Raw genomic sequence first — 14,146 nt, forward strand, 5'->3', positions numbered from 1 at the left:
CATTATTGTGAGTTAGCGAAATAAATAATTTTCTCTCTCTATTATGAACGGCCATGACTTCGAGTTTCCCATGATAGATATTTAAAAATTGTGGCTCCGAGTCGTCGAGGAATGTAGATTATGGAATTATCTCTAAAACGTAGCCTTCCTGTCACGACATGGAGTGCGATAAGCTGAAAAACAGCAAGCATTGAAATTATAACAAACTACCGATTTTGCAGTTACTATTTATTGGTCCAAAGGCTCTAGAAGCCACGCGACGATTAGTCAAATTGATTCCCTTCGCCCAATAGGAGACCTGTTTCTAAATACAGTAGTGGGGGAATTCCCCAGCCGCGAGACCAGATTACGTTTCGGAGGACACTTTGCTAGGAGCACTACGAGAGTAAAGATGTAGTCATTATGTTTCGCCCTTTTTGGGCAGGTTTACAAGTTTATATCATTAGTTAATGTAGGAGCTAGTTTTATTTTTATTAAAGTTTAAATTTTCTAGTAGTGCCATGTCCTGAAAAGTTTAATTGTGTTTCTTCATCGTGTACGAATAATTGTTTCTTCAAATAACCGCTAAGGTACGTAAAATAAGGTTAAAATATAATTTAGGGAATTTAATTGATTGAAACTTCCATAAGAGTATTGTATTAACAAAGCCTGTTATTTTTCAAGTTAATAATATTGATTGAGAATAATCCTTTTGATTTTATTAGTGATGGAAGATAATTATAAATTTTTTTTCTAAAGAAGTATAGAAAGTTTTCAGTTACGTTACATTTGAGTTATTGTTTCTGGAGATATATTATCGTAGAGTATTGCTGAAAGTCAGGAAGATAGCCTTTAAATTGGAATGAAAATTTTAAGATTATGTTCATATTGAGTTTATGACATTTTATAATTTTATATTTTTCAGACTCTGTTTTCTTATGTAATTAAGGCTTTCGAATGATTTAGTAAATTTTTATGATAGAAATCTTAATAGACGAAGAAGAAAGTTTTTCTTTTCATGAAATTAATATTAATGAATGTTCAAATTTTAATACAATTTAAATTATTTTCTATGTGTCTACTAATTTTATTTAATTAAAGGTAAAAACTATCTACAAGATGAATCTTATAGGGCAAACATTATTTTTACCTTAAAGTGAAATTTTCAATATTTTTTCTTTTATTGTGTTATTTATTTATTCATTTACAATGGATTAAAGTGTCTTATTTTGTTTTGTGATAAATTCATAATTCTAGTTGATACTCGTTTTTGGACTTGTATTTGTAGGTAAATCAAATCATAAATTCTGGACTGTTCATTTTAAATTAAGGTTCTGAGCAGTTTTGGGCGAATGCCCGTTGTTTACACTTGGATTGCGTCCTATAGTTCATAAATAATAAATAAAATAAATGTTGGCTAGCGCACAAGTTTCCAACAATACTAGTCGAGCTACTATATGAAAAATTATATTTGATTTCGCAAAGCAAACGAAAAATATCATATAAGTTGGCATCATTTCAATCTGAATTATTCCTTTTCTAAGAGTATTATATCAATTTATATAAAAGTTAACATCATAATTAATGAAGTATTCATTTTCTAAAAGCATTATATTAATTTATTACGGGTGTTTTCATAAATGCTGCATTGTATATTAATGACACTCTGGCTAGTAAATTCGTTTTAATTCAATCTGTTAAATTTTGAGAATGAAATCAGAACGTCAAGATAAAATCTAAATTAAATAACAGAATAAACTCCTGTTTTAGCTTTTGATGAATTGTAGGAAGAGTTAGAAATTAATGCTGTAATACATTTATTTACAGCGGTTTATGTGTGTCCCCAAACCAACTTCATGTACTACCACCACTTTGGTTCCGCAATTTTATGTAACACCGCTTCAAGACACCCGTTCAGACAACAGGTCTAGGGACGTAAGAGGACGTCGCCGTCAAGCCAAATTCAACCGGTAAAAGTTCACCGCCAAAAACAAGGTACTGTAACCCCGACGATAAAGCAACGTACAGACCAACGAAAGTGCAGTGTAGTGAAACAAAGGTTCATTCGAGAATGTCAATCAAAAGTGGGGATTCAAAGTTATTATGAAATGGGTTATATGAGTTACTATCGACGAAATTTGGGTTCAACGGGGTTTTCTTTCTTGAGTAATTTCATGTTGAAATTAATTTGTTATTTTATGACTGATATTGTTTGGTTTTGTGACTTATTGCTATCTAAACGAAGGATAGTAATGCGCCCCCAAATCAGATGAAGAATGTCAACAAAGTAACATGAAATTGTTGTTTCTGTTGTTCGCTTTTAGTTGCCAATGTTTATTGAAGCTGTTTGTATTTTTCAATTATTTCAAATTGTAGTGTTATTCTATAGAATAAACCTATTAAATCAGGCATGGCAAGATTAATTGAAGTTTTCTTGACTCTAGCCCGTTCACCTGCATGAATTAGGTATAGACTCAGGTATTTTCTAGATGTGTCTGCCTATTTCTAAATTCAAAAATTTTATTCAAAATTATCTTCTTTATCATCTTTTAAAAAGGTCAGGCACAGGACATTTTCTCCAATATGACACATTGGACAACCTCTAATATTCTTCTGATTTCTCTTTTAGAAAATAATTTATTGTAGGGTTATGTACCATGGAATCTTGCCTCTTGTCAACCTTAAAAGCAATTTCTAGAAGAGAAGTTCTCGGAATCCTCAGTGTTTGTGAGATAGTATTGTTCAAACAGAGAGTCAGTGGACCGGCGGCACAAAAAAGTGTTTAACTTTATCGGTCATTAAATGCCACAAAAACCAACGAGAGGAGCCTTTTACGTAGAATCAACCTGAGAAGCCTTCTCTGTTTGGATCTCTTGCAGATAAATCACTGTTCCACAAAGTGTGAGAAACTTGATACAAATGACAACAGACTGACTTACTGTACAGTAATCTCAGCAAATATCTCTTAGAGCACACCTGCTAAAATTCTAAATAATATATATATTGGTATGCATGTACGAATTCCAGTATAGTCACGCTCAAACATGCAAACGTTCAAAGACAGAACAATCAAGCAATAATTGTACTTTTGAGATAATTCATGTTCTATTCAGGTGAAAAATAATTGCTGTAGAGATCTTGACCGCATCATGTTTTTGCTGTTTGACATTATTTTACGAACTGTAATTATTGTACATCATTTACAGGGATGAGTATGATAATAATGGGGACAGGAATAAGTCTAATATCTTATTCTTCCAGAGTAATTGCTTTTTCCTGAAGCTGCACCCACAGTGAAAGTAAGTGATGATTAAGTATCTAAATGATAGCTTTGGAAATATATTTCCATACCTTCATGAAGTAATTCTCTGGTTGAGTCTATTTTTGCAAGAAAATAATTGCAAGGAAGAGAGTCCTCTATGAAAAAATCATGAGGTACAAAAGTGTTCTGCGCATTTCATTATTTTTCCTTTATATAGAGGTGTGGATATTTTACCGCGAACTGACTCGTCATGTCAAGCATTTCAAAAGGGATCATCACGTAGATGATTCTAAGCTCAAAATAAGCTACTCTTGTTGATAAGTATTTGAAAATCTATAAAGCTAAATGTCCAAGTTGAATCAAAAATAAACTAATATACACAAAATATTTATTGATTCCAGCTTATCAAAATTATTGTATTATCATAAATGATAGATAGTTGATTTCATGATAAACACTCTAGGTAATTCAATTCTTTACAATTCAAGCAAATTTTGCATTTTAAAGGTAAGCAAACAGATCGATATTCAATAACCATTTACTTTTTTCAAAATCTTGCATTTTGTGATCTTTTTATATTATTGTGTATCCACTTAAATACAATATCAAACAATTAATCAGATAAAATTAGTCTCTTGCATATTGGGTTGATTGATTAAAACTCATAGCAAAAAGTGATTTTTCCAATAGCAAAAAGTCATTTAATTAAAACTCAATTGACAAAAATAATTTCTAAGAGTTGAATAGATTATTAATTTTCCAATCCATCATTTCTATGTGCCATCATTTGTCATAATATGAGCCTCACAGGATAAGTTATGTGAAAGCAATCAATTAGCAAGATTCACAATGAAGAATATGGAAATTATCCGATTGAGTGGAAAAAAGGCGAAGTGATGAATATATGGTACGGTACTGGTTCTCTTTACCATCTTTATTACTACCTAGGTACTTTTCATTTTCCACAGTAAATTATTGGATGATATTCATCACTGAAACGTTTTAATGATAAATATTCAGTTAATTATACTATTAATTCACAAAATAACTTAATTCACTAGAACATGTCCTCGAAAGTATAAAATATGTTGAAATTTATCCAAAGTAGCAGTAGTTAGTATTTTCACCACCTATCACTCAATCATAGTTGAACACATCTATAATTATTCTATTTGATATTTACTCAATATATTGTAGAATTGATTTAGGACTATGGCCTGTATTACAATTAAAGCATCAGCCTACAGTACTTTAATATACTTTGTAATCCATGGTATTCACTATTCAAATTCACTTAGAAAAGAATATATAATTTTTATTCGCCATATTATATTCAAATCAAGTTAGTAGAATATAGGCTTTGTCGTCATTGTAATAAATATGAACTTGAACAAATAATCAATAGATTGCCGAGTACAAAAATTATGAAACTTGAGCATTCACTTCTGAATAAGAAGTACAATATTTAATAATATTGTAGAGTAAAATTTGTCTCAAAAATTAGTACACAAAACTATGAATTATCCTTCTGCATAGAGATCCTTATGATGCGTTTGTGGTTTAAAATATGAACTATATTTTGCATTCACTACAAAATGTGTCCTTAACGACTCACCATAATCTATGATTATAGTGTTTTCACGTTAACTCTCAAATTACTAAAATATTTTCTTCTGAACCGTTTCACCCGAATCTGCACGTTTTTACATTATTTAAATTATTTGTAATTTCTGTGCATCTTTGTAATTTTTGTGGAAATATACATTTTTTAAAATCGATTTTTCCACTACTCTGATGTAGAGATGGAAGTGATGAGTGGTGTGAAAAATATTCTACGAATAATGAACGGCAACGGGCCGATTGGGTACATGCCGATTCTGCTGATTACGGTGCTAACGGCACTGCTCACCGTTACCACCGGATTGGCAGTGGTTGAGTTCTGGGAGCAGAAGAGCACCCGCTTCCTCGCCATCAAGGACCTCAATGTCATCATCACCGTCTACCTGTTCTCGGCCGAGTATGCGTTCTTCTCAGAGAAAATACAAGTCCTGGTAGACATAATCAATGAGGACCTTCCTAAAGGTAATCGAGATAATTTATTTCTTTTATAGTACCGTAATAAGTGGTGTTTTTATACATATATTTACTGCTACACTAATATGAGAAAGTGAAGTGTATAAATATTTACTGCTATACTAATAAATATGATAAATTGAAGTGTGTACATTTGTAGGACTACTGCTGCATTAATAATTGTGAATTGCATGTATATAGCGATAGTCTTTTTTTGATAGGGCTACTCTTGAATAGAAATATACATTTCAGTGAGCCTACCCTTTTTTTAAAATTGTTCACCCTCAACTTGATAATGGCATCATAGCCGGCGCGGAGCATGTTGTGAGTAAACAGCTTTCAAAAAAGGGTATTGAATTTTTTCATTTTTATTTCTATTATAGCGATTGGGTTAGATTTCTTTATTTATGCAGATAAAAATTTATGCTATATCATTAGAAGGCTAATATGTAAACACTTATTACAATATAGCTAAGTATATATAATGAGTCTACGAAGTATGACCTGGAGCTGGAGACTTATCAATTGATAAACTTAGAGAAAAGGTGAATTAATTGCAATTCAAAATAATTATAAGTTACTACCTATATAATATGATATTGTTTGTTAAATACATACAATGCAAGTACTTTACATTATATATTGACAGAGCTTGAACAGTACTCGCTCATTCTTAAGAAAGAATACGTACAAAACATCCTTCCTATTACATAATTTTAGTAGGAAAGGGTCTGAATACTATAGAAATGAGTTCTGGAAGTGGAAAGGGGGAGATCGACAGAGCAAAAACTTGGAAATTCAAATAAGCTGATTCAATTTTCATTTTAGCTGAACTGTACGAAGTTGGGCAAAGCGAAACGAGCGATGCTGAGTGGTCAGAGAGCGAGGCAGTAAAGGAAAGGCTGCGACTGACCAAGATGTACCAGGAGGAGCGGCAGAGAATCCATTCCAACCTCTCGTTTTCGCTGAAAATCATAGTGGGCAACCTGAGTGCGGCGCCTCTGCTACTCGGCCTAGTGAGACGTGCTACCTGGCCGCAACGTCCCTGGGACATACACTTGCCGCTCGAGTTGTCTCTGCCGGCCGCTTGGAACACGTGGCACGTGTACGTGGTGTTCTATGTGTTGCACGTGGTGTTCTACGTGAGTGGCCTGCTCAACACTTACTGTCTGTTCACTAGTGTGAACCTGGCCGCACATCGCGTCTGCTACGAATTGAAGATGCTGTGCCTGGCGGTTGCCAGCGCGGCCGCCCCTGTCAACCCGGACCCCGTGTTCGTGGCTCATGTGGTCGCGCATCATCAGAAGATTTGCAGGTAGCTGTCATCTATATCATGCTTCGTATTGGCCAGGATAGCCGGGACGACTAAGGCGTTGCACCCTTTAGTCTGCTAGCACTACCTGGTCGAGGGTTCGAATCCCGCTGTAGGCATGAACGTTTGATCATCTCGTAAAATCACTCACGCACCTCCAATTGCCCAAGCACAAGCTGAAAGCTCTTGAGGGCATCATCCGTAATGAGACAATTATAATTTCAAACCTGCAGTATACTACTTATAGGTTTTCGGAATATAATAGGTACTACTTTTCACTTTTACCAAATATTATACGTCAGAGTGTTTCATAAAGGGAGTTACCTATTTAGAAAAGATACAGAGCTGTATCCTGTACAGTACTATCAAGTCTCGTTGGAGTACACCCTCATTTCTTTATTCAAAGCTATTTCACATGAATTAAGCTTCTTTATACATTCATCCTAATACATTTCTTAAATTACAGTGCATTTATGAATTTCTGTTTTTCTGAAGAATAAAAATATAGCACAAATAAGAGATAAATGAGAGATATGGGGAAGGATGAAATGAATTAGCAAAATATTATTTTATTTAAAGGATATAGAATATCTTCTAATGGGAATTTTCATTGCCCGCTTATTATGTGGCTTTTCACCTTCACAGAATTTGCAGGTACTGGTTGTCATGAACTCTTTCTCGCACTTCATTTCCTGTCTACGGAAATATCTCAATGTAATTACAGCATATACATTAGATAGATTAAATAGCATAGATATTATAGCATTGGTATTATAGCATAGATATTATAGCATTGGTATCATAGCATACATTAATTTAATGGTATCAAATTGATTACAGTAACCATCTGCTTCTCAATTATAGTTTAATACGGTGTTAAGAAGGATAGAGAGTTGAAAAGCCTATAGGCGAATTGATTTGAATTTAGATGCGAGTATAATTAATTTGGTAAGAGTGAAAATCAATTTTTTTGTAAGATATGGAGAGTTCAATGTCTATATGGAATTATAAATTCTAGAAATAATATTTTTTGTAGTCGTCTTTATTTATACTAAAGCTTCTGTTTAGTGGTATCTGAATCATATTTCCTTTTCTTACTCACCAAACTCTAAAAAAATAAGAGGAATTTCAATTCCATAGATACGGTAATCATTATTGCGAATTATAAAGAGGTCTAAAAGAGGAGAATAGATACATTTTTCAAGTTAAGGGGGGAAAAGAGGATTCTCTGAGGATAGTTTCTCATGCCCTATACTAAATGAGTTAGTAAATTGTTTTTATAACTACTATTTAGATGTTCTCTTATTATTCAAACTGTTACCTTTTGTGTGAGGGTAATAAGGTCGAAAAGTTGTAGTTTTATGAAATTGGATTGATAAACTAAAATTGGTTTATGAAAAATAATAAATGAGATATATTATCCCAACTAAAGTTAGTTGTTTTTACTATTTGTTTATATTAAGTATTAGATTATTTTTATCAAATAAAATATTTTAATCGAAAAAAATTGTTATTCATTTGTTTTGTTTTATATTCTGATTAGAGCTAATTCCTATGTTTAATCCATGTGTATGCTGTAATGTTTTTCAGAACTGTGGAACTTATAAATCGAAACTGTAACTTCTCTGTAACAATAAGCAACCAGTGCATTGGCATACAGATTTGTCTATATCTATACATGACTGTTGAGGTCAGTAAAATTTTTATTCTTCAGTTGGTATAAAAAGTGGTAATCTCTTGTGATGAGTACCTATAATTCTCTTTTTAAACTATTAATTGTATTTGAATCCCACCTACCTAAAATCAAGTGGGATATTTTTATTATGATATAGGTAGTACATAAACTGAAAAAATAATCAATTGATAAAAAATTCCAATACTATCAAGAAAGGAAATCTATTCAAAATAATATTTCATTACAATATATTGCTTTACCAGTCTATTTCGTCGATTATAATAAATCTCAAAGAAAAGCTCCTCATTCAGTTATCAATAATTTTTAAATGATACAGACAAGAATTTGTACCATATATACCGTATACGGGTAGATTGAGGTAGGTACCGTATAGTCTGTAATTAGGTAGGTGCCGTACTGTATGATGCTTCTTCAAAAATTACAAGATCATCACATTCATATCATTATTAGTCAACTCATCGGCTTAGCTATTACTAGGTACTGTTGAATTGTTAAAATTAGCCTACTTACTACTATCAAAAGTTTGCTATAGGTAGGTTGTACTATAGATATGTGGCAAATGGCATGGACTCGATCTTGGAAAAGAGTATTCCCTATTTTATTGTAGTAAATATTCTATTATAATCAATGCACTTGAAATAATAAGTACGATTTTGTTTCTTGCAGAGTGACAGCATTGGCTTACAAATAGTTTCACTCGCCAACTTTTGTTTCATAGTTTTTATCATATATCTTTACTGTGATGGAGGACAAAGAATCATCAATGAAGTAAGTTTTGATGAACTTTTATTTCAAAAAAATATTCCGTAAGTAATATTTTTTCCAAAGATCCATTGTACTAATTCATAAATGTCTGTGTTTTGGTACTTTTCCCCCAATTATTACAAAGAGCAATGGAGCTTTTCTCAAGACTCTTTATTGCCATTGGATCATGACAGCTAAAATGCTCTCACTGTCTAGGAGTCTAGGACTAATACTTGACTATATTGTAGGGATAGACCCTGCTTTGATTTCTTATTGGAGTGTTCGCACATTCTCCAAATGTGTGGAGCCTACCGTGTGAACAATGGCTTATTTCTATTTCGCCCCAGAAGAGCAGAAATGACGCATTCATGAGAAAGAAAGGCTTCAGTTCCTGCGCATGAAGGCACACAGGACACATGAACATGAACAAGAGTGTCTTCACTCTTCAGAGAGCTACACGGTATTATTCATGTTACAGTGCCTGCGATTTACGATCGTTACAATGAAGTAGAATAGAGTAATGAAGCAGGCTATTTTGTAAACCTTCAAACAGGAATATTTTAAGAATATTGGATTTTTCATTGAGTAAAAAATATACCTATAAATTGAATCTATTATAAGTAAAGAGTGGCCCAAAACACAACCTATTCAAGCTCAGTTTACATCTCGTGGGTAGGTATTTTATAGGTGATGTTCTGCTTCATATACGACATAGGCACAGCTTGAGTCTACTGTATCGCAAATTTTATTCTTTTGTTTGAAGGTTTACAATAGCCTGCTTCTATTACTCTATTATACTCCATTGTGACAATCGTAAAATTTCTGTTGTTAATTTTTTGTTGTTTGGTTGAAATTTCGTTCGTTGAATTGAGTTTTCTATATTTCCTGTAATTATTTGAGTAAAATTAATTTAATTTGTGAGTTCTGTTCTGGAATGGATTAATGCCAATAGGAAAAATAATGGGCAATTGATTATATTATTAAAGAATACTCTAACAAAAAGTGTGATTTCTTTGAACTATATAATATGCATCCGTCCACTAGATCCACTATTTTAAAATCGATTAAATAATGTGCAGATGTGAGATGTGTATATTTTGTGCATATTTAAATAAATGAATGCCTTGTTATTGGATGTGCAGAACATACTGTTGAGAGATTCGCTAGCACAATGTCCGTGGCCTGGTAAGCCATTCTGGTTTCGTCGCACCATTCTCTTTATGCTAACCAGGGCGACGCCCGAGCTGAAAGTCAAACCTTTTGGTCTTTACATTCTCAACCTCTCCACATTCAAATCAGTAAGTTCTTATCTTATTCTGGATACAAGGATAGTTTGGAATATTTTCAAAAATTCTCCATCAATATTTTATTGTGGTTTTGGTAGGCCTACCGTATATATTATGAGCGATACTAGTTGGTAGATCCAATAATGGAATAGAACTTATACCTATGATTTTAAAATTGTAGGTAAATCAAAAATATTATGTAATTGAAGAGAATCCTAATAATACAATAAACCGGTAATCGACATGTAAAATAATTCTAAAAATCATGGATTCCCAATAGCACTTACTATAGATATAAGGTGGGCCCTATTCAACATCTACTTTGGCACACCTACGTTGTTTTATTGTAAATTTCAATTTCTTTTTAATGGGGAATAGTTGTATAATATGAAAACGAGATTCTAGGTGTGAAAACTAGATGTGCAATTATAAAATTCAATCGTAATCATTTCTTCTACTCTCTGAATAAACTCTGTATCCTAGTGGATATTTGGACAATTTTTAATACCGTACAAAATTTGGAACTATAATATAATAAATGCTTGAAAGTTACCTGGGTTTTCTAATTTGAATTTGATTTCTCTTACCGTCTCTGATATTATGACAGTCAAGACACACTCATGTAAATAAAGTTTAATTTTTATAAAGGGGTACGGTATTCGATACCAAACAAAACTCAATAAAGATATAATCACGCTGGAGTTAGCGCGTTATATAAGTGGTGTTTTTTCTTTACTTCTTTAATCCCATCAATAATACTGTAATGATAATGGTTTTTGAATTTAATTCGATTTTGTTTTCCTTTTAGGTTTTGAACGCTTCCTACACATTTTTTAATGTGATGAGAACCCTTAACAGACAATAATAATGGATGATTGAAATAATTTTTCTCCGCTTCAGAGAAGTCACGTTTCGGTAGCACTGCTGTATCTTGATTTACTGGATTAATAATAACATACTTTATATTGAAACTGAATTCTGTTACATTACTTTTATAGCTGTTGATGTTATATTATGTTACATAGACTACTATACTATCATAATAAATTCATTATGGTACCCTATTGCATGCATTTTTTTTATAATTCTTCGACTTTCTAAATAAAACTTTCTTTGATCAAGCTATTATGGCGGGTAACGGATGCCCATTTTTTGAACCCGTCACCGGTTGGCCTACTGTGGTAAGCCTCGCACACACACATCGATTTTTGTTCGTACGATATTTTGCCGTCCTTATGAATTCTATCAGATTAAACGAAACTTGACAATCATCATCTATTTGAAATCATCTGTCTAATCTAATAGAATTTATAAGGACAGCAAAATACCGTATGAACAAAAATCGATGTATGTGTGCGGGGCTGTGCGCTGCGCTTTTATAATTTTGAGATCATAAATTATCTTGTTGAAGGCTTGTCAGTACAGGTAACTCTCATACCGTGATCTACATCATAATTTCCTTTTTAAAAGAATTTTAGAATTACAAAACTTCAGAGTACATTTTTTAACGTGTAATTTTCATACTATCGATATTATCTTTACTCATATATGTTTTGTAGATGTAATCTCCCCTAATGCTCTAGTCAACAATAAAACAAAAGATTCTTCCAAAATATCATAGCTTATTTTGTTGAAGCTTTTGAATTTGTTTTTTTTTGCGTTTGCCTTCTATTGATTATATATTCATCTGTTGCTAGATTTTCTTTTCTTGTCTACGTCAGGATGCAACCCTACGCTTAATAAAATATTCGTCTATTGATAGTTGTTATTTAATTATATTTTTACTATATTGTATATAATGTACTCATAGATGGAAACTAACAAAGTTAATGGAAGAATATGACTTTGATTTTTTATAATATTTGGTGAAGAGAATGTCACATATATGGGAGCTGTGAGAATATCCTCTACAAGTACCATAATTTTCTATTAATACATGTATAAATGTTTCACAGAACAGATAATATTCATCATTATAATAGGAAGAGTCGCACTTGATTCTGATAACAGTTGATGATCTTGGGAATGGTTATTTAAAACATCATTTTTAGGTAGTTAGTTATACGGTAATCAATCTCTGATAACGTGTCAGCCCATGATTAAACTCTCAAGAAGAGTAGTGACTGATACGGTACTGCTCTGTTGCAGAATGATAAAAAATGAACTTTAATTCCGAAAATAACGTCTCACTTTATTATGAGAAAGACAGCTTTGTTATCATCTGTGCTCACAACAAGATTAAACACTTGCTGGCCGATCACTACTCTTCAAGTGTTATTAATATTCTTCCTTGAAACTGAGAAACAGGCATTTTAATTTGTTGTGAATGCGGGTGCATTTCATTATTACAAGCATTATAAAGCAATATATTATAGTGCAGTAGCTTCGACGTGCAAACGAAGAATAGAGTATTCAAACGATAGTGCTGAATTTTATTTTTGTAAAAGCAGTGTTGTTCTCTTCAATTAGCTCGGAATCGAGCACTGCCTTGTCGCGTGTGTCAAGTTCTTGGTTATATGTGTGAGAATGTTCAACTCTTTATTTTCTTGAGTTTTCTCAGTTTTTGATTCGTTTTTCCATTATTTTTGTTCAAAAACAAGTTATTGTTCAATCCATATAGCAAAATGACAGACAAAATATCTTCTAAAGCTACCATGTATGATAATGTGGCATTTTATCATCAGTACAAATACAGCTCTATGACACAATTACAACGTGAGTAAGATTTATTTATGATAGAATCTATTTTTTTAATCTAGTTATGTTCATTCGTTTACCCAAGACGAATACGCTTATAGTTAATTCGAGTTTATGTTCACAGCAATAAGCATGGCTCGATTTAATATAACATACTAGAGGCCTATACATTACACAGAAAAAAATATGCAGACAACCATAGCAGCGGTATTTCATTCTTTGGGCTTTACACTGAATTTCTATGGTAACACTATTTTTATGCATTGATGAATTGATTGATGATAATTGAAAAATCAGAAAATCAATGTCCCATCCAAAACTTTGCATAGTCAGAAAACAAATAATAAGTTACTGGTACATTCTTAAAAAGTATTTTTTTCTAATAAGATGAATATGCATCAATTAAGCATTTTAAACTCTTTAAAGGATTAAACAATCATTCATATACATTAATTGTCAATTGAGGGTATCGAATCATGAAATGAGTAGGCCTACCTATATAATCCCCGTTCCCATACAGCTTGAAAGCATATATAGGCCTACATTTCAATCTCCATGCTCTGCAGAATGGCTGCGATATAAATAATTTTTCAACTAAATCTCAGAGATAAAATTTATTGATGCGAATAGCCTATATGAAGTGGAAAATTTCAAGAACTAAATACGGTATATGAGTTGAGACAAGATGAATCGATAAAGACTATTTAAAAGATGTTCTTGAAATTGAAGTTTAAATTCTTTAGAAAGTACCTACCTATGAGATTCAAATTAATTGATATCATTTTCAAGTCAGGTGAAGGTTTCAGTGGATCAATAGGCACATTTTTTATTAGAACTGGAAAAACGTCAGTTTTGAAATTATTGCTTGAAGCTCTTAAGCTTGTTAAAAAAATTATATATGTAGGTGGAGAAAAATTTAACGTTGTGTGATTCACTGGACTATCTCAAGAAATTTGTCGTCTCTTTTTGCTGTGCCATTTTGGATGACAAAACTGCTAGCTGATAGTTGCAGTGATAGTAGTTTTAATTTTTCTGCTCAACATTTTCAAGTTTATTTCAATATAATTGAAACTTTCGGATTGTTTAGTGTTATTTCC

General features: G+C 32.3%; 1 protein-coding gene across 2 annotated transcripts; it reads left to right on the forward strand.

The window, feature by feature from the left end:
* Positions 1 to 525: 525 nt before the first annotated feature.
* LOC111056168 lies at positions 526 to 11,403 on the forward strand. Of its 2 annotated transcripts, XM_039424033.1 has the most exons (8): positions 526 to 569; positions 3,186 to 3,278; positions 5,042 to 5,323; positions 6,143 to 6,629; positions 8,217 to 8,316; positions 8,989 to 9,090; positions 10,209 to 10,364; positions 11,161 to 11,403. In XM_039424033.1, the coding sequence occupies exons 3-8, from the start codon at positions 5,044 to 5,046 to the stop codon at positions 11,215 to 11,217; spliced, it is 1,182 nt and encodes a 393-aa protein (XP_039279967.1). In that variant the 5' UTR covers positions 526 to 569; positions 3,186 to 3,278; positions 5,042 to 5,043; the 3' UTR covers positions 11,218 to 11,403. The 2 variants fall into 2 exon arrangements, with proteins under 2 accessions (XP_039279967.1, XP_039279968.1); XM_039424034.1 differs by lacking the exons at positions 526 to 569; positions 3,186 to 3,278 and having other exon boundaries at positions 4,759 to 5,323.
* Positions 11,404 to 14,146: the final 2,743 nt, after the last annotated feature.

The sequence above is a fragment of the Nilaparvata lugens genome, chromosome 3 (genome assembly GCF_014356525.2).
Source record: "Nilaparvata lugens isolate BPH chromosome 3, ASM1435652v1, whole genome shotgun sequence".
Classification (NCBI taxonomy): Eukaryota; Metazoa; Arthropoda; class Insecta; order Hemiptera; family Delphacidae; genus Nilaparvata; species Nilaparvata lugens.